The following is a 23,035-nucleotide window of genomic DNA, read 5'->3' on the forward strand; positions in this document are numbered from 1 at the left end:
TTAAAATATTCCATTCTTTAGCTGCGTTGGAGTCACGCCCTTGCCCAGTTTTATTTGTGTGAATGATTCCCTTCCTATACTTGGTGCAAAAGAGTGTGATTTTTCAAATGATTGTGCTGATAAAAGCGATGAGGCAAACTGTGCTGCTTGTCAGTTTGAAGGAGAAAACACTGGTAGTGACTCATGTGGATGGACAGATACTAGCACTGGCCAATACGAATGGGTACTTGTCCAAGGTAATACGGAATTCAGATTTCTTGTAGAGATTTAATATACCTACAATGCTCACTACTGTATATATCGTGTATCACAGCAAATCAAGCAGATGGAAATGGACCAGACAATGACCACGACACACAATCAGGTTTTGGTCATTATTTTGCTGTCGAACCTTTCACTGGGAACCTGAACTCTCCTGCCAGGCTGAACAGCGCAGTATTAAGAGACGCTGCTGAAAGTTGTGAAATGAGGTGCCAAGCTATAAATATAAATTTCTGCATACGGCACCATATAATCATACCTCATACGTCATACGAGGTAAGCTAATAAATGTGTAGATAGTTTACAAATTAAATTATTTTCGCATTCATAGATTTTACTACCACATGAGAGATGCTAACGTTGGATGGAACTGCCCCGGTCTTGCTCCCAATTTGAACTGTGAGGATGGTGTGTGTAACGGAGAGAAAATCGGTTGCTGTTTCGATGCTCGAGATTTGGCCTGCTACCCCTGCTTTGGAGATTGCGCCCCCACAAGTTAGTAGCTTCTTTGGTGGTTTGAAAATTCGTGATCCCGACATACTTATTGGATAGTCGTAAGACAAAGACAAATCTGTAATCTTTTGCAAAATTCGTTGTGTGTAATTGCAGGAAATAGTGATGAAGGAAAGCGCAAAGGTTACATAGAATTAGACGAGGTTACGAGAGGTGCTTCCATGTACGCCAACCACGAAGTCGGTGAGCTTGCCGTTTATCTGCGCCAGGATTACAGAGAAACAGGAATTTGGAAATTGTTCGAACAAGATTTTGGAAATGGTTGGCATTACGTCAGCCTTCGACTTGGAAGAGTTACGGGAGAATTTGAAATTCTCTTTTACGCCACAAGGTATAGGATGTGCGGTTAAAACTATCTTATCACAGTATCAGTGCTAACTTAAAATTTAATACGTGGGTACGAGTTATCAAAATCAATGTTTATATTTTTAAAATTTTGTTTGTAGGGCATTAGACGTGCAAGGCAGCATTGCAATTGATGACATTTCATTTGTCAACTGTGGATTGCCCAAGCCCCAAGTCGAACAATGTGACTTGTATTACAGTCATTGCGACAGAGGAAACTGCATACCAAACTATAGAGTAAGATTCAGCTTATTAACACATGGGTGAATTTGGGCATTGGTCTGCTTTTTTTGCATGCATAAGGGGAATGCTTAAAATTCCAGACCAGATTTAAACAAATTAGAATTTTTCGAACAGCAAAGTAATAAAAAGTCGCCGTGTGTCAGAACAGAAATTCATCGTGTTAATATTCCAATAAACAAGAAACTACCAAATTAGATAATTTCGTACAAGAAAATACAGGGCACTGAAAAATGCCAGTACCGAATTTCACAAAAAGGGATTTTCCGAACAGGAGGATAAAAATGAAACAAACTAAACAAGAAATTAGAAAATTGCATTAATTTATATATTAAACAGTCGATCTCGAAATTCCACTTCTTTACATTTTTTTTAAAAATTTGCTTTGAAAATTTTTGTTTGAATTAATGCAACTTGTTCATTTCTCAATTAGATGTTTTCAGTTTTCTAATTTTCTGTTTAATCGTTTATTTTCCTGATTGGAAAAGTCCATGTTATTAAATTCGGTATTAGAGCTTTTCAGCCCAGCCAGTTTTCTATTTTCATGTTATGCATTTTCGGTTTACAACATCAGTTTTAAGGACAATGTGATGTTTTCATTATCTACCTTCTTAGCTTTGCGACTTCACCGACGACTGTGGCGACAGAAGCGATGAGAGAAATTGCGACGATTTCACACGATGTGATTTTGAGAATGAAGACTTATGCATGTTTAACAATGAAAGAGTAAGTAATAATGACTAACGGGAATTATGTTTTTTTTTATGCAAAAATGAGTATTTGCTAAAAACTAAGTTAACGTATTATTTGAATATTTTCAAAACTTTTCATTCAATTTCACAAAGTTTCAATTTGTGCTTTTACTGACCATAATCGCAGTTCACAGACGACGCAAACTGGGTGGTACAAAGAGCAGATTTGAACAACGACCTTACGTCTGGCGAATCAACACCGAACAGAGATCACACAACGAACAGTTTAACAGGACATTATATCACAGTAACTACAAAACGACCTAATTTCAAAGGTAAAGTAACTGCTTGCGCAGAAACATAGAAAACGAATAAAACCGGTAAACTAAAGCAAGAAAGTATTGTATATGAATTAAATATTGCCTTAATGTGATTTTAGATAGTAACGATACTGTTAAAAAAAATTTTTCCAACATTTTCTTAACTATAAAGGAGACACCGCTCGTCTTGTGAGTCCAGTCTTCGAGTCAACAATTGGAACAGATCGCTGTAGCTTCTATTTTTACGCTCACATAACTGAGCAGATAGAGGGCGGTGGACTATTCATTTACTCTAGAACTGAAGATGGTGGGCCATTGTCACTGCTATGGCAACGCTCAGACAAAACCAATAATTATTTCAGCAGGTTTGTGGATCTTATTACTCTTTCATAATTCTATATGATCAAGTACTTATCGCAATATGCTATCTTAAGCATTCAGTACACTGGTGTTATATCTCTATATAGCAAAACTAAGTATACGTCAATTAAATTTTATTTAAAATTGCTGTCTGTCAAATCTTCCAAGTATATATTTTTGATGCAATTTTTTCTAGGTTTGGCATAACTTTGAACGATCTTTTCAACCGTCCATGGCAGTTGGTGATCGTGGCCAAAGTCGGAGGTCAAGATTATGGAGACATTACGCTTGACGACTTGGTCTTCCGAGATCAGTGCATTGTGTCATCAGATCAGACTCTTCCAAAGGGTACCACACCCCCAACCACACCTAGTCCGTGTGCTGGTTCAGAATATGTATGCGATGACAGATCGTGCATAGATTCGTCACTCGTGTGAGTTTGTATGCTACTTAAATAACTCATTTTTCGTTTTGCTATTTTGGAGTTAAAAGGTTTATCTAAGAACAAATGTAATAAAAGTTGTCCTGTATGCGTGATTAACGTATTATTCTCAATCTAAAGTGGTAGCATTGTCGTGTAGAACGTTAAAAATTCCCACGTCCTTTTTTCTCTCTAACTCTATTATTTCGTGTCTGGTTTCAAATCCAGGTGCGATTTCCAGGAAGATTGTCCGGATGGATCCGATGAGTTGTATTGTGGTGACTGTAACTTTGAAACTTCCTTGTGTGGTTGGCAGGATGTCAGTTCTGGCAAGTATATTTGGGAAAGAGAGAACGTAACCGTTATAAGTGACCCGCTGGGACCAAAGACCGACGGAAGTGGCAACATAAATGGATTGTAAGTACACTGTTTAAATACTAGTACTGTATATGCCATTGTACCAATATATTCGGCATGTCACCTTTTTGTTGGAAAATGTTTGAATGCAAATATTTAATAATGTTTTACGACTAGGCTTATGTTGGTACTTATTCCGACTCTAGAGTAAGACACACCGGACTATGTAACGCGACTTTAAAAATTTTAGAATTTTTCACAGTATTAAAGCTAACGATATTTAATAATCTTTTATAAAATGCAATCGTTGTTGACAGTTTTATGCACGTTGATGCGACGCGAAGCACTTTCCTTGCACAAGCAAAACTTCGCAGCCCGCCATTTGGTCGTACCGGCCTGGGCTGCATGATGTTTTTCAAGCATCACCAAGGCGGCAGTCAGCACTCCGGAATAACAATGATACAAGTGATGCATTTATGAAATAGAAATAGTGGAATAACTAATACGAGCTTAAATTTAAAACAGAACAATGCATTGACACTGGCATTGTTGCATGCTTTAAAGGTTGGAAAGTTTAGGCCAGATGCTACCCGGGATTTCCAAATCAGTTGGATCAGGATTTCCAACCAGGAAAATGATTGGGTTCAAGCTGTTGCACCCATTGGTGAGTTTAATGTAGTCATCATGTGCGTTAAAAACGATTTCGATGTAATAAACGTCTAAAGAAGTTATATAGCAAGTATTTTTTTGATATTGTATTATCCCCTTATAGTTTTTTTTAAACTGATGCTATTTTTGTCCTGATGCTTCGATATCTGCTTTGAAGATAACATATAAAATTAAAAGTAGATAAAACTGAAAAAGCAAAAATATGCAACTATTATGCTTTATTACGTAGGCGATCAGGAACCCGGATGGTTCGTATATATTGTCGGTATGCCATGTCTGCGTGGATTTGATTGCAACGATTTGGCTGTTGATGACATTCACTTTGAAAATTGCAATCCTGATGACATACCTGACGATTATGATCAGGTTGGAATGAACGGTTGTAATTGACTGTTTTAATAACCTGCAATTTCTTCCAAGAGACTCAAAGGAGCAGTTTTTTAGCATATTGAATGGTTTTAACTCTGAAAATAAGTTTTATACAATCTGTGTTTTTTGCAGCTTGACTGTGATTTCGAAAGCGGAACATGCGGATGGTTCAACTATGAACATGACGACTTCGATTGGTTTGTGAAGAGTGGTACTGCGGACAGTACGTTTAACACGGGACCGATATACGACCACACACTCGGTATTTAAACCTTTTAAACTTGTGTTTAGCAAGTTCTTATTCCAACTATTACTTGCTGCACAATAATTTACAGGAGAAGGAGGTAACGGGCATTACATATTTGTGGACGCGGCAAGCAGATTACAACCTGATCTCCGAGCTCAGTTGATTACAATGAACCAAACTGCCATGCCAGGACAGGGCAAATGCATTACGTTTTGGTACGCACCGCGTTGATCATATCAACTCTGTGACATCCTCTTTCCATTTTTGTGAAATGAAATCAGTAAAAAAATATTTTCCAACTTTTTGTCAAGGTATCACATGTACGGTCCAAGCATCGGCAGTCTACGTCTTTACATTAAAAAACACGGCAAATCCAGCGACGGCCAAGACGAATGGGATCTCATATGGGGCGAATCAGGAACTCAAGGCAACGTGTAAGTCATTTGTTTTAAGTCATTGTTTTTTGTTTTAAGACATTTTTATGCTGTACTTTCTTTTGGTTAAGTTTTTGTTGTTCACTTCTACATAAAATAGCGTCGCTTCATTGGTTTATTGATTTTGATTGAAAATCCTTGTGATTGTAATTAAATGTATTTTCCATGTTCTATCAGATGGAAGCAAGGTTATGTTCACGAGTGGTCAACTAATTACAACTGGCAACTACAGTTCGAAGCTATCCGTGGAGGTTATGATGGTGATATTGCTATTGACGATATCAAACTATTAGATGGTTAGTCAAGCTTCTAACGTTTTTTAAGACAGTCAAAACTATGCTTTGTAAGGCATAAAATTTAAGAAAAAGTGCCCAACATCAGCTTAAGGTCTCAAAACAAATTGAAGTTTAACCTAAACAAAACGTTGTTTCGGCATTATCAATGTGATCATGTGACTTAAGGTGACTGTCCCGAACCTGTCAACGAGTGTAGCTTCGAAGGAGGCAAGTGTGAGTGGAAAAACTCTGACGATGACGATTATAACTGGCTTTGGAGCTTTGGTGAAGGCGCTGGCAATTATAGACCTTCCTTTGACCATACAACCATGTCACCTGCTGGCGGCTACATTAACAACAACGCTTACGCTTATAACGTCCCTGGTATACTGTTTAGTTTTTGCTGTGACGTGAGTGTGTCTGTTAATGCATTGCATAATGCAATCTGTAGTGTGAAACGATCTCGTCATATCTGATTGAACAAAAGCAGTACTTCTGTTCAAACCTCTTTAACTGCTTACAACGTAGGTCAGAAATGTCGTCTTTTGACTCATAAGTTCAAGCAATCCCAGTCCAGCTGCTTGCAACTCTGGTATTACATGTGGAATGGGGGAGATTCGAGCCACGACCCGGGCACCCTGAATGTCTACCTTAAGAAAGATTTCACCTCTTATGAAAAGCTTGTCTGGAAAAAGTCAGGAAATCAGGTTGGCAATATTATGTCAAACGGAGTCGTTTTGTGAGATTTTAATTAAATCCAAATATGCCCAAAAATATTCTTGCAAAATTAATTGAAGCATAGAGTTTACCCTAGAAAATATCTGTTTAGGGTCCACGCTGGGAATTCGGTTCAGCTACAATTTCGAGCCCAGACGATGACTTCACTATCATCTTAGAAGCTGTTACTGGCAACGCCGCAGACTCTTACTCTGTTGCTGTGGATGACGTTAAAATCAATGATGGAGCTTGTGATATTAAAGGGCATTGCGATTTTGAAAGTGGCTTATGTGGTTGGTTCAACAGCAGAAATGAGGGTATGCGTTTTTTGTCGAGCAAGCCAAACTGGACACATTTACTGTATACATTGAAATTTTTTCAAACCTTGTTAATACAAAATTAAGTAGCGGATAGCGTGGCGTTGAAGATTTTTTCGAAGTTATAACTTTAGCAATAATGACATGGTAATAGTTAGGATTTAATGAAATTTTACACTGTAGAAGTACCAAAATATATAAAGTTATACACATGTTTACCACAAGGTGATGACTTCGATTGGATAAGGAGCAGTGGTGCGACACCTAGCGCTTATACTGGACCAACTGCCGACCACACAACCGGTACAGATAAAGGTCATTACGTTTATATCGAATCCACCTCACTGAATCTTGGCGGGGAAAAAGCATGGCTTATTTCGGAGCAGTAAGTTTGCTTTAGTTGTTACTTACTAGTGGTTAAACCGTTAAGTTTTATATGCATGAATCCGTCATTGAAAACGATCTAATATTCTAACCCACGCAGGCTAATAATCAAAAACCAAAACTAGTGAAAAATATTTACCAATGTTTTTGAAAGGTTTGAGCCATCAGTAGGGACATGCATGGAATTCTACTATCACATGAGAGGACTCACTACAGGCGTTCTCAGTGTAATGATTGAAACCGAATACGGGACGACAACTGTCTGGAGTAAGTTATGTTTTTCTGTAACATAAACTGCTAGCTTTGTAAAAAAGTGTAGCAGCAAGGTTTTATAGGCTTATACGGCTTTTACAGCCTAGTCTACTAAGCGACATCATTACAGTTTTCAAAGTTGAAGCTTCTTTCAGAAGATGATTTTCTTTTTGAAATAGGTGAAAGTGGTGACCAGGGTGATCAATGGAACAAAAAAAGACTTGACTTTTTTGCAACTATTCCCCATCGCATTGTGTTCGAAGTAATTAAGGGAACTGTCGTAGACGCTTCGGATATCGCTTTGGATGATATTAAAGTCTGGCCTGGCGCTAATTGCAAAGGTGTGGCAATCGTCCGAGTATTCAAATGGTTATTTCATATTTGCCGACGCTTTGGACTATTAATTTTTTGGTTTTTAGTTATTAGGCGACTCTGTTGTTTTCAGGTGAAGTTTTGACACCTGCACCTCCTATAACCACCGTGGCACCCCCGCTGTATAGTGAACTGCCTGATGATTGTAACTTTGAAACTGGCACGTGTGATTGGGTCAACTTGGACGAATCTGATAACCCAGTATGGGAAAGGCAAACAGGAATATTACCAGACGGGGTTCAGACTGGATTGGGACCTGCCTTCGACCATACTACAGGAAGCGATAGTAGGCAACCGTCTATTAACATTACAACTTGCAACTTTGAACGATGATTTTTGCGTCGCGTACATGCAGTCATGCTTTACATATGTCTGTTATTGCTCGTTTAATCACGACATTTTGCCTTTCTAAATTGTCTGAAAAATCGGTAAACGCGATATAAAAAGTTGGCAATTTGTTGCGAAGGTGTATATCACATGAGGATAATATCGGCTGGTTTTGAAGATGGCAAATATTGCAACATACAAGTGAATGGTCAAGAGTATGCTGTTAACTTGAGAGGTCATAACATTGTTGTCCTAAATATAATAACAAAGGAAATTAAATCGGTCCGCTTCGACACCTACTACGACACCGATTCAGTAAGTGTTAAGTTTATTACTTTTACTGAGTAAATGTGAAACTAATAAAATTGATACTAAAACACGTTAAAGTCTGTGGTGCTACAACGTATTTTGGCCAGAAGTGATTTTACAATTTTGTTCATGGGATTTTTGTTCAGGTGAAAGCGATGATAGACTTCTTAGACAACGAAGTCGATTATGATTCCATCATCGCGATGGCCGTGCGAGACTCAGCCAGAGGCATAAACTTTGACGATGCTGACGTCGCATTCATGGAAACCTTGGGAGCCGGCGGTGAAACCTGCCCCATTCTTCTAGGTTAGACTCTGTTTTTAAAACTTTACTTAAATTGTATCTTGGAATATTGCAAAACGTTTAGTTTAATACTTTTATGGTGTTTATGTTCCTTTATTGTTTCAGTCATGTTTACGTTTTTGCTAAACCTGTGAAATTAAAGTTTAATTCAGCTTAAGATCAATATTTGTTCTTGACTAAAGTCTAACTAACTGTGTTCAGAAAATCGAGACAACTGGGCAATGTTGACACAGAAGGTGAAGGATACAAGTTTGTTGCCAACTTGGTTCAATTGCAAATATTCTCCAGCTTTTAGTGGTCCTGTTGAAATCGTGGATTATGCAGAAACAGGTCGATTAATTTTAAACTTATTACAGTTGTACAAACTTTGCTTTAGGGCGCAGGAAAAGAAAATAGTTTAATCAGGTTTGTTCACGGACACTTTTGTCTGTCCCAATTTCCATCTTAGGGGATCCACTTCCTTATTAATAAAAAGTACATTGTTATCTGATATCCAGTATCAAGGTATAACGTAAACCTGTTTGTATAGTTACCGTCATGAATCAACAATATCTAGATATCATAAGAAGTGAAGCAACAACGTCGAATAAACCATGAAAATTATAAAAATTTAGATTTAAATTTGCCCAGTATGGACAATTATTTTCCCAACAAAAAAGATTTAACTGTTAAAAAAATATGTGCACTGTCCCATACCGTGAAAGTTTTATTCTCATTAGCAAACCTGCATTTGTTGCGTTTAATTATTCAGATGTCTAAAAAATGCACATAAAGAAAGGACGGGTAAAAAATCAAACAAAAATACATTTCACTAACCTTATATAATTTTTTATATTAAAGGGTATTACATGCACGGAGATGGAAGTAAAATGTTCGACCTTTCCATCGCATCTTTGACGACTTCACGGTTTTACCCTCCCACCGCCGCTAATGGAATCTGCATGAACTTCCACTATCACATGTATGGAGCGAATGTAGGTGATTTGGCTGTGACTGCTAAGCTTGAAGATTCAACTACACAGGAAGTAAGTGGCTCTCTATTTTACTTTTGAGAAAACAGCGTTGGTAGATTTTTGTTTCATTAATGAAGATCCCAATATACTAAATTTTGCGTTACCATATATGCTGAAATACATTTTGTGTCGCGTAATACTATTGCAAATAAATTAACTATTTCATACAGTTATTGTAGAAACATCTTCATTATTAACTTTACATTGTTGTTAATTAAGTTTAATGACTGGCAGGCTTAAACGTACACGACTTTTGAATGTGTTGGACATTGAATGTGTTTTTACCATACCAAATAGATTTGGAAGCGCTCTGGAGGCGCTGAAGATGTTTGGGTTCCAACCAGAGTTCATTGGTTCAGTCCAAGTCAGGCTTATCGCCTTCATTTTGATATAACGCGCAAAACTGGTTGGAATGGTGACACCTCTATTGATGACATTACTTTTTCGGATGGTTATTGTCCGGAAGATCCAAATGGATGCGATTTTGAACAAAACCTTTGCAACTGGGCCAACGATAGAGCGGCAGATTATTTATGGAAACGAAATCAACTAGGTTTGTTAATCTAGCCCATTAGATATGGTATTTGAAAATGTGTTTTATCCTCTGTATTCTTTAATCTTTGTTTAGGAAATCCATCACTTGGCACAGGTCCATCGACCGACCACTCCACGGGACAAGACGGGTTTTACGTATCTGCCAACCCCAATGAAGCTGTCCCAGGAGATCAGGCCAGGATTTTATCTTCAGTTTACTTTTCCGGGCAGAAAGCCTCCTGCACGTTTCCTTTTGAATATCAGGTACAGAATCCTAAGATAACTTTCCATGATGAGCGATGACATATACGTGGTTAGGTCTTTATGCTCTTGCTTTATGAAAATGTAAATTGGATTAAATTTTTTGTTGACCGCTTACTGCCATTATATATTAACGCTAATAATTGTTAACAAAGCAAAAGGCGCTTGAGAAGTCAAAAATGTCCTTATAATAGTTATTACCAACCGTAGCTGGTCTGCCAAGAATGTCTTACCTAGCTTACAAGCGGACACGATATAATATAACCTGCATGTAGGGTGTGACTTATTACGAGTGTACGACCGTGGATCATGATCAGCTGTGGTGTTCGACCACTGCTGTATACGACGGCGTTTATCTGAACTGCGATGAGACCGGCATTGTTTGGACATCCGGTGGTACCGGCAACGGGCAACCGTGCGCTTTTCCATTCACCTATAACGGAAATGTCTACCACACTTGCACATACGTTGACCACGACCAGCCTTGGTGCTCCACAACAACTGAATACCAGGGCTATTGGGGAAATTGTTTTGGTAAGACGTATTTTAAGTGCAATGTTACTGTCTTGCTCTCAACATGTTGTTTTGTACTTTTCTGAAATAGAAATCCGCTGTCAAAATATGGCTTTTTATTGTGTTTTCTCCAATAACGAACACTTTTTAAGGCGTTCAAAAGAACTTAATTCTCCTGTAGTTGTAAATATTAACTTTCTGTTAAGGTGGAAATTGTTTAACATTCTGGTACCATATGTCCAACTATGCCGGCACACTACGAGTTTTGCAAAGTGTTGGAAATGGAACAACCTATTACTCAGAAGTCCCGTCATGGTCACGTGATGGTGATCACGGGGATCTCTGGCGCTTTGGCTATGCTGAAATGTTTGCTAGCTCCCTCCAGTGGCAGGCTGTGTTTGAAGCCGAACGAGGTTGGTTTGGGTAGACATTATTGTCAACGCATTGCTGATGTTTACTTATTAATCATTGTCGTTAATTGCTCAGTATTTATGACTAATACCGTGAAACTAATACCATAGTTATAAAATACTGTTTACGTCATACAGGTCAGTCGTCAACTGGTGACGTTGCCCTCGATGACGTTGTTATCCTGGACAGCAACTGCCCAAAAGCTGGACACTGTAATTTTGAGGACGGTTTCTGCGGTTACATCAACGACGCCACTGGAAGTGATGACTTAGACTGGATGAGAGATAAGGCTGCTTCTTCTGCTGGTGAAATCGGACCAGATTTTGACCATACTTTAGGTAGGTTGTGTCAAAGCTTGGTTTGGCCGGAATTTTGCCTATTATTTATGTATAATACACTGCTTGTTTGTTTCAGGTACCGCGCAAGGTTATTCCGCGTTCCTTGACACGAGTGCAGGAGCTAGTGGTAATAAGGCTTGGCTAATTTCCGAAACATTTGATGTCCAATCAGGAACTGAGCGGTAAAATATTATAATTCTATTAAAATAAATATATGGCTGTGTTAAATATATGGTATGTTTATTGTTACAGACTACAGGTGTTATTGCTTGGAAATAATCTTCTACTTTTAATGTTTTTATCTTAAGGTGTGTAACATTTTGGTATCATATGTACGGAAATGGGGTTGGTAGCTTGAACCTTTATGTGGCAACATCACAAGCTAGTCGGCCTTCAACTCCTATCTGGAGTGTACCAGGATCGCAAGGAAATCTCTGGCTTCAGCAGCAGCTGAAGGTTACTGCAACTGCGGACTTTTGGCTTGTATTTGAAGGTATGAAATGTTTGTTGGACATTTTTGTGAGAATCATAACTATTGCTAATGGCACCTCATGTTTAAGTTTTAACAAAACCGTTTTTATTGTCTGCTTTTTGTCTTTACTCTGCCACTATAACGTTTAACTAATCTTTTAACTGTAAAATCTAATCATCACAAAGTTGAATATAACAAATTAATATCTAATGCTGTTAATATATACAGCTACTATTGGAACTACAGCAAGTGGAGATATTGCTCTTGACGATATTGTGGTCGACCTAAGTGGCTGTCCAACGCCTGGTCCACCAACCACTACAGCCCCGATGCTAACTCATCCTGATCATAAGCCTACGAAGGGAGATTGCGATTTCGAAAATGGGTAAAATGTGATAGGTTACCTTTAAGAATTACTCCTATAAAAGTATCTTGCAGTCTTTGGGTAGTCGTATTTCTGACTTTGAAGTCATCTCATTACGGTACGTTGTTTGTTTGAACAGTTTCTGCTACTATGTGCGTCCCTCGGAAGATCCACTTACGTGGTTGAGGACTCAAGGTACGACCGGCTCTACATCCACCGGACCTCAGGTCGACCACACCACCCAGACGTCACAGGGTTACTATGCTTACATTGAAGCGTCTGATGGAAAAGATGGTGACTACGCAAGGCTTATCAGCAGTGCACAGACGCCAGGTACTAAAACGTATTATACGGTCTTGGAACATGTTTAAGATCATTATCAGCGTTTTTGTTTTGCATTCTTTTCATTTTTTCCCGAACCGTGGCCAACTTTAGTCCTTTGTTGTCAGGCGTTGAAGGTTTATGTGTGGAGTTCTGGTACTTCATGTACGGCCGAGATATTGGAAACCTTAATATTTATTACATAACTGGCGGTGGCGCCTATCAAGAACTCTTGTGGACTCGAAAGGGTACTCGCGGACCACAGTGGCTGTATGGTCAGGTACCAAAGTTGTGTTATATTCATATAATTAAATCTGAGTTTCATAATTAGCAAGCGAATTTTGTGAATAAAGGCTCACATCATACGTCAAGTAGAACTCCAGATCGTCATTGAAGCCACCGTCGGTATATCATGGGCTGGTGACATTGCAATTGACGACGTGAAGGTACTGGTATAATGCAAACTTTGAATGATTTCATTAAAAAATGTGCAATAAGCTTAGTTTAATATGTCTGTCACTTGTCATCTCAGTTTGATCTCGGAGCTTGCCCGCCAACGCCAGATTGCGGTTTTGAAGATGAGATCGGTGGTAGCTGTGGTTACACTCAAGATGATACCGACAACTTCGACTGGATGAGAGGAAGTGGACCTATTGACGGCAATACAGATGGTATCGAAATGAATATTCTTTCCAGTAATGAGTAAATTTCTGACTTCTGTGTTTTGTTAACCGCAATGTCGTGAGTTGTTGCTTTGCACTTGCGGGTTAATTTTGACTTTGACAGCACTCACACATTGTGAACGAGCTTCATACGTTGTAGGTGTAAGCTACGACCACACGTATGGAACCGAGGATGGGCATTACATGTACATGCCGACCGGTATGCCAGTTGGTTCGAGAGCAAGAATTAAATCGAAGATGTATCCAGCTACAGACCAGCATTGCATGCTTTTCTACTATCACATATACAAGACTGATGTCGGTACGTATTTAAGCAAAACATTATGGTGGAAATTGATGTCCTGTTGTCATTTCTTTTTATGAATACATTTGTTTGCTGCTTTAGGAACCTTGAATGTCTTTTATCAAGAAGAGAACGGTTACCCAATGCTGTTATACAGCGTCTCAGAAAATATGAATAATCACTGGCGGCCGATGCAAGTTTCCATCAGTACCACGTCGCAATTTCAAGTAAATTCCTAAAGTTGATTCAACCATCGCCCAATTAATTACTACGTCCTTATAAGCATGCTGTCTCTTGCTGAAACTGTATTGATTTGTTTCATTCGCAGATAATTTTTGAAGCGATCGCCGGGTCAGAAACTACTGGCGATATTGCGATAGACGACGTGGTTCTTGTGCCAGGTGCTTGCCCACCATTAGGCTCCTGCAATTTCGAAGAAGGTCTCTGTACTTGGCAGAACTCGGAAAATAGCGACGATTTCGACTGGATCAGAAGCGCTGGGGAAACCATGACAGCCGACACTGGACCCACTGTAGATCATACTTTGGGAACTCCATATGGTATATAATTTTTAAGTTAATTTTTACTTGTATCTATATTTAGGGGAAAAGCATTTTTGGGGTTATATGAACAAATGGATTAGTTGAATTTAACCTGTCTAGTTGACCTGTCAACCACGCTTTGAATTATATTTTCTTTATCAGGTGTTTATTTACTAATGGAAGCGTCCACACCTCAAGTTGAAGGTGATATGGCTAAATTGTTTTCAGTACGATTCGACAGTTCTATGCCGCGTTGCATCCAGTTTTTCTACCACATGCAGGTAAAATCTGAACAAGTGCTGTTGACCTGTTGATCACCTAAAAATGACCATAACAATAAACAAAGCATTACACATTATTTATGATCCTTTAAATACGAGTAGAAAACGGTGATGCTTATGTTCAACTGCGTAATGTTTTGTTGTATATTTCTATAGCATAAAGGCTATTTCGTTTGTAGGCCAAGACTCCAGATAGCATTGGTACGCTCGAAGTGGTTCAGTATTGGAACTCTGATTACAACTACGTGTTATGGAAAGACGGTATATCGTATGGAGATGTATGGATCGAAGCTATGGTCGATCTTCCGAACAATGTCACGGTAGATGAACATTACACCGTTCAATTTAAAGCGACCGTTGGAAGCAGTGGCTACGGTAAACTATTTTATAATTATGAAACTTCGCTATCTAAAAAGGTAAATTATACAGACACACAAAGTCCAAAACACTAGTCAGTTTTTTTAATGTAAGCCCTTTTTTCCAATGGTAGGTGACATTGCCATCGACGATTTATACGTTATGAGTGGTGAATGTCCTTATAAGCCAACCCCACCAACGGAATGCGCGTTCTTGTGCGATCCATCAAATCCCACAACATCAATCTGCATTCCAGCTAGCAGCATTTGCGACTTCACTGTAGACTGTCCAGCAGATGGAATCGACGAGCAAGACTGCGGGTGGGTTTATATCGAAAGCTTGCATCGGTGTAAAAACCTTAACTGTTAATGTTAAACACTGTGGATTGGTGTTAGGATAATAATTCATATTCAGTGTTAGGACTTAAGATATAGCACCGAACATCAATAATATTGGATGACAGTTTACTTTTGGTTTTATGATATATTTACTGTTTAATAACACACAGATACGACTGTGCTTTCGATATTGATTTGTGCGAGTGGCGAGATGACAGCACAGGTAGCTTTGCATGGCGACAAGCCTCTGGCAGTACTCCTAACGAAAACACTGGTATGTAAAAAGTGTATATCTTCAATCAATTGATCTCTTACATGCTCATAGGCTCTAACAATACTTCTGAAAAGCAGGTTGCTAAATGAAATCAGTTTTGCAAATCTTACAGGCCCCGGTTCCGATCATTCAGGCAGCGGAAAGTATCTGTATGTTGATGCAAGCACCGGCACCAATGGGGATAAAGCTCATCTCCTCAGCAAGACAATTCCATCTAGTGGGCCACAGTGCGAGATGACTTTGTTCTACCATATGTATGGCGATCATATTGGAACTTTGCAAGTGAGAAAAATAGTTTCCTGCTTTATATGAGTTACTGAGAATTATGCGCAATAATTTTCCACTGACGACTTACTCGCAAGTGTCGAATTCACATCACGAAAAATATGTCATCCGATGAGGTTTGTTGATCTGTCATATTGAATACAGGTGAACAAGCGAATAAACGACGAAGACAACGTTGTTTGGTCGTTGTCGGGTAATCAGGCTGACGCTTGGTACCAGGGCATTGTGAAACTGGGAAGAGTCAATCGACCATTCAAAATAGATATCACTGCCACCAGAAGTTACGACGTTTTGGGTAACTTACAAACTTATAAAAATATCTGTACTTAAATAATTAGATGTGCTAAGAGTTATATTTCAATAGATATTTTGGTTGACATTACTATTTTCATGTGTTGCTTCATTTTTCTAAAGGTGACATCGCCATTGATGACGTGGCGTTCCAGAACTGTGAACTTCCTCAGCCCCAGGCCAGTTGCGGTTCGAACAAGTTTCAGTGTGATAGCGGAGCTTGCGTCAGCAATAAAAGGATATGTGATTACACTGACGATTGCGGAGATATGTCTGACGAAACCGGTTAGTAAAATTTGCAAGATTCTTAACTGTACGTGATACTTCAGTAGCAATGGTTCAAGCTAGTAATTTCGCACACTCGTAATGTTGATGATTAATTATTGATTGTTTTTAGTTTCTTCTATTACGTTATAATTACTCTTCTATAGTTATGGATAAGTTATCAACTTACGAAGATGATTCTTTAGATTGTTCTGCCTACGTCGGGCGCTGCGATTTTGAGCAAGGCGGATGGTGCGATTGGTCACAAATGCACGACGATGTTTTCGACTGGACGCTGTCCACGGGTTACCGTTGCAAGCCGGACACAGGACCGTGTGTGGACCACACCAAGGCCACGAAGGACGGCCACTACTTATTTGTTGACTCGATTAAACAAGTGTCAGGTACATTCTATTTTAATTTACGTCGTGTTTACATTTTTACTTCTTATTAATCTTCATATTTACTTTTAGCAGTGAAAGGTCGTTTTTTAATTCTTAGCAGGCAATGACAATGCAATTGTCTTAAGACACTTACATCAATCTTTCCTGTGCTTTTCTAGGTGACTTGGCCAGATTGGTGAGTCCAACATTGCGCGTCACGAATTCTGATGGAGCTGACAATTGTAAGCTTCGTCTTCATTATCATATGTACGGTGAAAACGTGAGAAGGTTAGCCGTGTACACTCGCACTCAAGACGGTGGTCCGTTAATACAACGCATGGCAAAAAGTGGAAACAAGGGAAGCTTTTGGGAACGCGTTGAAGTCAAGCTTCAGCCTGATGTGAACGTTCCATTCCAGGTTGGTGCTAATGTTTTGCAATTGGCTCGTGTTTATTTGTTTTATACAGTTATTTAAATTTGTTACCATATACCTGGTACGCAACTTTGTGTTCTACCGCAGGTTATAATTGAAGGCATGGCACCCAATTCCGATCTCGGTGATCTGGCGATTGATGACATCAGTTTTACAACGTCTTGCCTTTACGATGGAAGCGCTCTACCACCAGGAACCACTGTCGCAACTACCACTGTGTCGCCATGTCCCGTCGGTCAGTTTCACTGTGGAGATGGAACATGCATAAACGACTTCCTTTATTGTGATGGTAAGCAACAGAAAGCAATGCAAGTTTTTAGTTGGAAATCACATCTACAATGTTTGAATATTAATTGCTTACCGTTAGAGTTTATTATTTTTTCCAACAGGAAGACCCGATTGTCAAGGCGGTACTGACGAACTCAACTGCGGTGGTTGTAACTTTGAGGACGACACTTGTGGTTGGACCGACGTTAGTAGTGGAGAGTATAAGTGGGACAGAATAACAGGCGTGGGAACCTCAGACGTCACAATGGGGCCGCAAGTGGACCATACCACTGGAACATCAACAGGTATGTTTGAAAAGTTTAGAGATTTGATCAGTATGAAAGCATCACTTTAAGTATTCGGAACTTTTTCATAACAGTGGTTTTGCTGGCTAGCGATTTTAGTCACGTTATGATATCAATTTTCTGATCGGCAGGCTACTACATGTTTTTGGATCCTGGAACGGGCGACTTTATGAACTACGCCCATCTATACGGCCCACTCTTAGGGCGAGCTTCGTCATCTTGTACAATGAATTTCTTTTATTACATGCACTCATCTGGATCTAGTTCTTTTGATGCAAAGATAGCTTTGATTTTAAGCAACAGCGATGGCGCACAGGTGTGTAATGGTTACAGACTTTATTAAACTGAGTAATGTATTTAAAGTCGTGGAGGGCTCGAATTCAAATTCAAAAAGCGATCAGTTAGGTTTATACATGTTTAAAAGCTTTACGTATGACCCTGTAAGTAGATTTATAAGTTCATTGCGTAGATTAAATGGAGCGAAGCGGTTGACGGTGGCGACCAATGGATTCCTGTGAATGTCAACATTGGTTCACAAGATCATGGATATGAAATCATGATAGAGGCATATCACGGAACAGCCGGGGGTAAGTTATGATAAAAAATAGATTATTTGTTACAAAGTTATCAGTTCTGGTAATTTTACTGTATACTGTATTTGGGCACCTAAATATTTGTTGTTAATGATATAAATTAAATTTTTTGCGTTTATTAATTGTTTAATGAGTTATTTATTTATTTAATGTCTAATATAATGAATATTAGATAGTAATAAAGGATATTTGTTATCGTAGCAAACATTGCCATTGACGATATCACCTTCACTGGCTGCTTGGCATCATCTGGTTCTCAATGCGATTTCGAACAATTTCAGTGCACGAACGGAAACTGTATCTCAATGGATAAACGATGCGATTTTGTCGACGACTGTGGCGATAACAGCGACGAATTAACATGTCCCGACTATCAGTGAGCATGTTTTTCCAGTTTTCGTGGGTCTCTGCTCTATAAGTTTAATATTTCTATTGTCGCTTATGTTGTCAGCTTGGTTTTGCTACAATTTTGCCAGCAGGCGTATTGGCAGAATAAAAATTGACTGCTACTGTAATAAAGAGATTTATTTCTTAGCTAAAATCGGCTTAACTTATTAGTGAGCAATGCACTTCTATTCTTTAATAGTTTAGTTCGTTTGTGTGTAATATTCAAATTCTTGATTAATGTTTTCGTACACTTCCATTTCAGGGCTTGCGATTTTAATAGCGATCTTTGCAACTGGGTAAGCGATCCGGAAAGCACCTTCCAACTATTACGAGGGGTTTCATCTCTTGGTTTCACACCTTCCGCCGACCATAACAACAACCCTAGCGGCTCGTACTTATACGCGACATCTTCAGTAGAAAATGCTGGACTCCTGGTGAGTTATCGAAGTTTTGTTGAAAATCTTCTGCGTATAATTTTTAAAGCAGTTGGTGAGATGGAACAGAAATAAAATCTTCGAAGGTTTCAGTATATAATGTAGATCTTCGCGGCAGACGTTAGAGTTTTCACTGAAAACATTTTCTATATTGAACTTTTTATGGCAGATAATTTGATACTATTTTGTCGTTGATAACTTTCAGGGCAATATTGGTTATCATGTTCACTTTTTTACCGCAGGCTCGTCTAAACGGTCCTGTAATCGCCCCAGTAGCCAATGACGCTTGTGTTATTCGCCTCTACAAGAACATGTTTACCGGAAGCACCAACGCTGTTGCAACGATTGTCATATCAACCAGAACTGCCGTAAGCGGTTACTTGTTTGCTTATAAGCTATAACATACGTTTAAAAATCGATAGCCGTGATTATAAAATACACTATAGTTTGCTATATCTTTTAATTTTTTCATTAACAGATCGGTGGACTTCAGTCTGTCCAAAGAATATCTACAAAAGATTCGGACTTAGACTGGCATTATGCAAGTGTTCCTCTGAACTCTCCACAATACTTCCAGGTTTGATACCTGTCATTCAACATATTCTGTACCACTTTGATGATTTCCTGGTGTAACACAATTTGTGTATCGTGTCGTATATAGTATACATATTTGATTGGTATTTTGTATATGTTGTTTATTTATACTGTCTTTTCATATTTTCCAAATGTCCAATGATTTGATACTTTATTGTTAAAATGGACAAAAAATAACAAGCAATAAAAAGTACATCGATTTTCCAGGTTGTCATTGATATCATTAGGGACAGCACGACTGTAACGGGTGGAATATCAATGGATGACGTCAGCTTTTCGCCGAGTTGCAGAGTCGACCCGAACGCCATAATTCCTTGCCCGAGTAATGCACCCCCTTGTGCGGACGGTTATTGCTTAGATGCAGATCAATTCTGTGATTTCAACGTACGGTGGCTTGTTTTGATGTTTTATGTAATTTTAGTATTGACAGATATTCTGTTTCATTATGCTCTGACAAAAGCTGTTTTACTTTCATTTCAAAATGCTCATTGACAATATAGGCGGACTGCGTGGACGGTAGTGACGAGCAAACCTGTCCCGCAACTTGTAGCTTCGAAGGTGATACGTGTGGTTGGCAAAATGACAAATCGAACCAGGTACAATGGACTCAACAGAAAGGCAGCGAGAGCTCACCTGTCGGTACCGGAGGCCCTGCACAAGACCCTGCCTACCTTGCAGATGGTCAGTTGTAGTAACATCGTTTATACGGATAGAAGATTGAAAATGTTACCGCTATTTGCAGCGTACCAATTTTATTCGCAGTTACCAGATCAGACAATATCCATTATCCACAGTTTGTATTGTTGTTTGTTAAATAAACTATTGTGCTTTACAGGAAGCTTTGCAATACTCAAAATGACATCTTCCAGCATCAATCTCATAGGAACGAAACAGAAGTTCTTGAGTGCTACTTACACTCAGGCTGGCCTCACCTGCAGTTTCAGGTAAACCTTTGTGCGACGTTAAAGATATCGCTCTTGGATACAAAATGCGAACAGCTCGTTGTTTTAACCGTGTTTGGTTATTTTTCTTCATCGCCTAGCTTCTTTTACTACATGTATGGGGACTTCGCCACGCTCTCCGTGTCTGCCTTGTCTGGGTCGGTCTCACGAGAATTATGGCAGATCAAGGGCAACCAAGGAAGTCAATGGATATTCCAAAACGTTAACATTCCAACTTGTTTGAGTCAGTTTCAGGTAAAACACGGTCAACTGGTAAGAATGACTTAGGAAACAGTGCAATTTCGAGGTGCCTTTTTTGTTGCTAGATTGTCTTCCAAGCCGAAATAACGTCATCGCAATTGGGCAGTGTAGCTATTGATGATATTTCGTTCAACACATGCGCTTATCCACCGCCACCAACTACTAGTTGTCCAATTTCCTCACGACAGTAAAATTTCATTTTAAAATTTTAAGTATAAACTTTAAGTTTAAGTAAGTAACAACGATTACGAAACGGTTACGGAAACTTTGCTTATCAAGGTGTGGAAGCGGACATTGTGTTAACTCGGACCTTTGGTGTGATTTTAACATCGATTGCTGCGACGGCTCGGACGAGAACGCCTTCGAGTGCCCCAGTTATTCGAGGTGCAACTTCGAGAAAGATTTTTGCGATTGGAAAAAGACGAAAGCTGGATCTGGTATGATTAATGAAATCGTTAAAAAAATAAAAGCACGAAGTAAAATTTTTTCGTTCCTGGAATAAGTTATTTGATTGAGTTGTACTAATCACGCCGTTGTTCGATGAAGTTGCTGCTGACTGGACTGTAGGAAACACCGATACTCCAGCATTTGACCATACAACTGGGCAGAAAGATGGACAATACATCTATTTGGATTCTAGTACGATGAATGGCGGTGTCGCGGCTCAGTTAACGAGCGATGTATATTCAGCCGATTCCACCGATTGCTACATGAGGTAGAATTTCACCATAGGACGCCACTGTCATTGCCATGTGTCCAATGTTTGTTTGTGTAAAACATCATGCAAGTCACTTCCGTCTTGTCATTGAAGCTATGCTTTTAATCAAATTTTTGACTTTAAAACTCGATTCAGGTTTTATTATTACATGGATGGACCTGGGGCGTCATCGCTAAAAGTGATTGTCGCAACCGCTCAGGGTCAAGCGTTAAAAGACACGATCACAGTGGACGGGTCAGCGCAGTGGACGCGTCGTAGCGTTTCACTCACGCCAGTTACTCAGTCGTTCCAGGTAGACAATGTTCTTCATAATTTGTCTAAATATAACTCAGTATTATTACTTATGAGCAAACAATCGTAATTGTCTTTCAGGTCGTCCTTGAAGGATTGCTTGGCAGTGTAAGTCCTGGCGTGATTGCTGTTGATGACATATCGTTCAGTGAAGGTTAGATTAGATTTAAACATTAGTGCTTGCAAGTGTTTTATGTTACTTCAAATAATCGTATTATGCTTGTATGTATATATAAATGTTAACTTTACTACTCTTGAACAAAACCGAAAAAAATCGCTGAAGTTTAGATTGAAGATCACTGTTAAGAACTTGACGTTGCATTACGGTCTGGATCGTTTTTTTCACGAAAACCAACTTCATCACTTTCTTTTTCAGGCTGCTTGAAATCCCCAACTGGTGGTGATGTGATTGGAGGCGATTCCACTACACCGTCTCCTTCCTATGTATGTGATGTAACAAGCTATTATTGCGACGATCCATCGGGTCAAGTTTGCATTCCAGCCACCAAAGAATGTGATTTTAACCGGGACTGTCCCAACGAAGATGACGAAAGAAACTGCCGTGAGTTGAAAATATGACAAAGTATTTCATGTAAAATTACCAAGTTTTCTGCAATCTACAACATTCTACTCTTAAATCGAACGTTTTGCCTTAAGCTGCCGGGTGTGATTTTGAGGGTACTACATCACCAATTGGCGGAATGTGCGGTTGGAACGAGGCAGCTGGCTCCTCACTGGATAATTTTAACTGGGAGATAGCAAAAGCAAACGACGCCCTGCCAGGGTAGGTCATTTGTATTTGGCGAAATCTTACAGTGTTGAATTTACTGAGATTCAAATATTTGCAACGGCTAACCAATAATGGATACTTGGATTCAAGTCAATTTCAAAATTGTATATCATTTCTTGCCTTCTTGGTTTTCATAATATTACGGCTTCCTAATTTCCCCATTTTACATTTCTACAGATTTGCACCTGCAGCTGATCACACTTCGTTCTCATCCACTGGTACTTTTGCCTACATTGCGAAATATTCCACCAGTGCTTCACAGGTGGCTGAGTTTAGCGGCCCGACCTTCCAACAAGCTCACAGCACGTGCAAAGTACGCTTTCTTTAAA

General features: G+C 39.2%; 1 protein-coding gene across 1 annotated transcript in view; it reads left to right on the top strand.

The window, feature by feature from the left end:
• Positions 1 to 23,035, top strand: part of LOC143446640 (MAM and LDL-receptor class A domain-containing protein 1-like) — a 39,454-nt gene that overhangs the window by 7,160 nt on the left and 9,259 nt on the right. The window contains exons 24-95 of the mRNA XM_076946378.1: positions 22 to 236; positions 314 to 470; positions 593 to 756; positions 871 to 1,105; positions 1,221 to 1,356; positions 1,975 to 2,085; positions 2,239 to 2,386; positions 2,544 to 2,736; positions 2,928 to 3,164; positions 3,381 to 3,569; positions 3,827 to 3,974; positions 4,074 to 4,173; positions 4,408 to 4,544; positions 4,680 to 4,809; positions 4,883 to 5,009; positions 5,106 to 5,228; positions 5,406 to 5,524; positions 5,690 to 5,887; positions 6,032 to 6,210; positions 6,333 to 6,537; positions 6,763 to 6,922; positions 7,076 to 7,188; positions 7,353 to 7,514; positions 7,619 to 7,831; positions 8,012 to 8,187; positions 8,328 to 8,487; positions 8,686 to 8,814; positions 9,325 to 9,509; positions 9,795 to 10,050; positions 10,126 to 10,295; positions 10,568 to 10,826; positions 11,012 to 11,218; positions 11,354 to 11,554; positions 11,631 to 11,736; positions 11,863 to 12,047; positions 12,255 to 12,411; positions 12,530 to 12,723; positions 12,840 to 12,991; positions 13,065 to 13,157; positions 13,244 to 13,382; positions 13,534 to 13,695; positions 13,780 to 13,904; positions 14,006 to 14,237; positions 14,382 to 14,500; positions 14,680 to 14,875; positions 14,991 to 15,177; positions 15,366 to 15,469; positions 15,582 to 15,751; positions 15,899 to 16,049; positions 16,169 to 16,330; positions 16,516 to 16,713; positions 16,872 to 17,110; positions 17,213 to 17,414; positions 17,515 to 17,697; positions 17,829 to 18,013; positions 18,167 to 18,284; positions 18,492 to 18,666; positions 18,940 to 19,111; positions 19,354 to 19,479; positions 19,590 to 19,688; positions 19,913 to 20,089; positions 20,206 to 20,386; positions 20,541 to 20,649; positions 20,748 to 20,901; positions 20,973 to 21,094; positions 21,187 to 21,344; positions 21,454 to 21,622; positions 21,761 to 21,917; positions 21,998 to 22,070; positions 22,293 to 22,478; positions 22,574 to 22,700; positions 22,884 to 23,019. Of these exons, the coding sequence (XP_076802493.1) occupies positions 22 to 236; positions 314 to 470; positions 593 to 756; positions 871 to 1,105; positions 1,221 to 1,356; positions 1,975 to 2,085; positions 2,239 to 2,386; positions 2,544 to 2,736; positions 2,928 to 3,164; positions 3,381 to 3,569; positions 3,827 to 3,974; positions 4,074 to 4,173; positions 4,408 to 4,544; positions 4,680 to 4,809; positions 4,883 to 5,009; positions 5,106 to 5,228; positions 5,406 to 5,524; positions 5,690 to 5,887; positions 6,032 to 6,210; positions 6,333 to 6,537; positions 6,763 to 6,922; positions 7,076 to 7,188; positions 7,353 to 7,514; positions 7,619 to 7,831; positions 8,012 to 8,187; positions 8,328 to 8,487; positions 8,686 to 8,814; positions 9,325 to 9,509; positions 9,795 to 10,050; positions 10,126 to 10,295; positions 10,568 to 10,826; positions 11,012 to 11,218; positions 11,354 to 11,554; positions 11,631 to 11,736; positions 11,863 to 12,047; positions 12,255 to 12,411; positions 12,530 to 12,723; positions 12,840 to 12,991; positions 13,065 to 13,157; positions 13,244 to 13,382; positions 13,534 to 13,695; positions 13,780 to 13,904; positions 14,006 to 14,237; positions 14,382 to 14,500; positions 14,680 to 14,875; positions 14,991 to 15,177; positions 15,366 to 15,469; positions 15,582 to 15,751; positions 15,899 to 16,049; positions 16,169 to 16,330; positions 16,516 to 16,713; positions 16,872 to 17,110; positions 17,213 to 17,414; positions 17,515 to 17,697; positions 17,829 to 18,013; positions 18,167 to 18,284; positions 18,492 to 18,666; positions 18,940 to 19,111; positions 19,354 to 19,479; positions 19,590 to 19,688; positions 19,913 to 20,089; positions 20,206 to 20,386; positions 20,541 to 20,649; positions 20,748 to 20,901; positions 20,973 to 21,094; positions 21,187 to 21,344; positions 21,454 to 21,622; positions 21,761 to 21,917; positions 21,998 to 22,070; positions 22,293 to 22,478; positions 22,574 to 22,700; positions 22,884 to 23,019 (11,722 nt within the window). The remainder of the gene's footprint in view (positions 1 to 21; positions 237 to 313; positions 471 to 592; positions 757 to 870; positions 1,106 to 1,220; positions 1,357 to 1,974; positions 2,086 to 2,238; positions 2,387 to 2,543; positions 2,737 to 2,927; positions 3,165 to 3,380; positions 3,570 to 3,826; positions 3,975 to 4,073; positions 4,174 to 4,407; positions 4,545 to 4,679; positions 4,810 to 4,882; positions 5,010 to 5,105; positions 5,229 to 5,405; positions 5,525 to 5,689; positions 5,888 to 6,031; positions 6,211 to 6,332; positions 6,538 to 6,762; positions 6,923 to 7,075; positions 7,189 to 7,352; positions 7,515 to 7,618; positions 7,832 to 8,011; positions 8,188 to 8,327; positions 8,488 to 8,685; positions 8,815 to 9,324; positions 9,510 to 9,794; positions 10,051 to 10,125; positions 10,296 to 10,567; positions 10,827 to 11,011; positions 11,219 to 11,353; positions 11,555 to 11,630; positions 11,737 to 11,862; positions 12,048 to 12,254; positions 12,412 to 12,529; positions 12,724 to 12,839; positions 12,992 to 13,064; positions 13,158 to 13,243; positions 13,383 to 13,533; positions 13,696 to 13,779; positions 13,905 to 14,005; positions 14,238 to 14,381; positions 14,501 to 14,679; positions 14,876 to 14,990; positions 15,178 to 15,365; positions 15,470 to 15,581; positions 15,752 to 15,898; positions 16,050 to 16,168; positions 16,331 to 16,515; positions 16,714 to 16,871; positions 17,111 to 17,212; positions 17,415 to 17,514; positions 17,698 to 17,828; positions 18,014 to 18,166; positions 18,285 to 18,491; positions 18,667 to 18,939; positions 19,112 to 19,353; positions 19,480 to 19,589; positions 19,689 to 19,912; positions 20,090 to 20,205; positions 20,387 to 20,540; positions 20,650 to 20,747; positions 20,902 to 20,972; positions 21,095 to 21,186; positions 21,345 to 21,453; positions 21,623 to 21,760; positions 21,918 to 21,997; positions 22,071 to 22,292; positions 22,479 to 22,573; positions 22,701 to 22,883; positions 23,020 to 23,035) is intronic.

This window comes from Clavelina lepadiformis, chromosome 2 (assembly GCF_947623445.1).
Source record: "Clavelina lepadiformis chromosome 2, kaClaLepa1.1, whole genome shotgun sequence".
NCBI lineage: Eukaryota > Metazoa > Chordata > Ascidiacea > Aplousobranchia > Clavelinidae > Clavelina > Clavelina lepadiformis.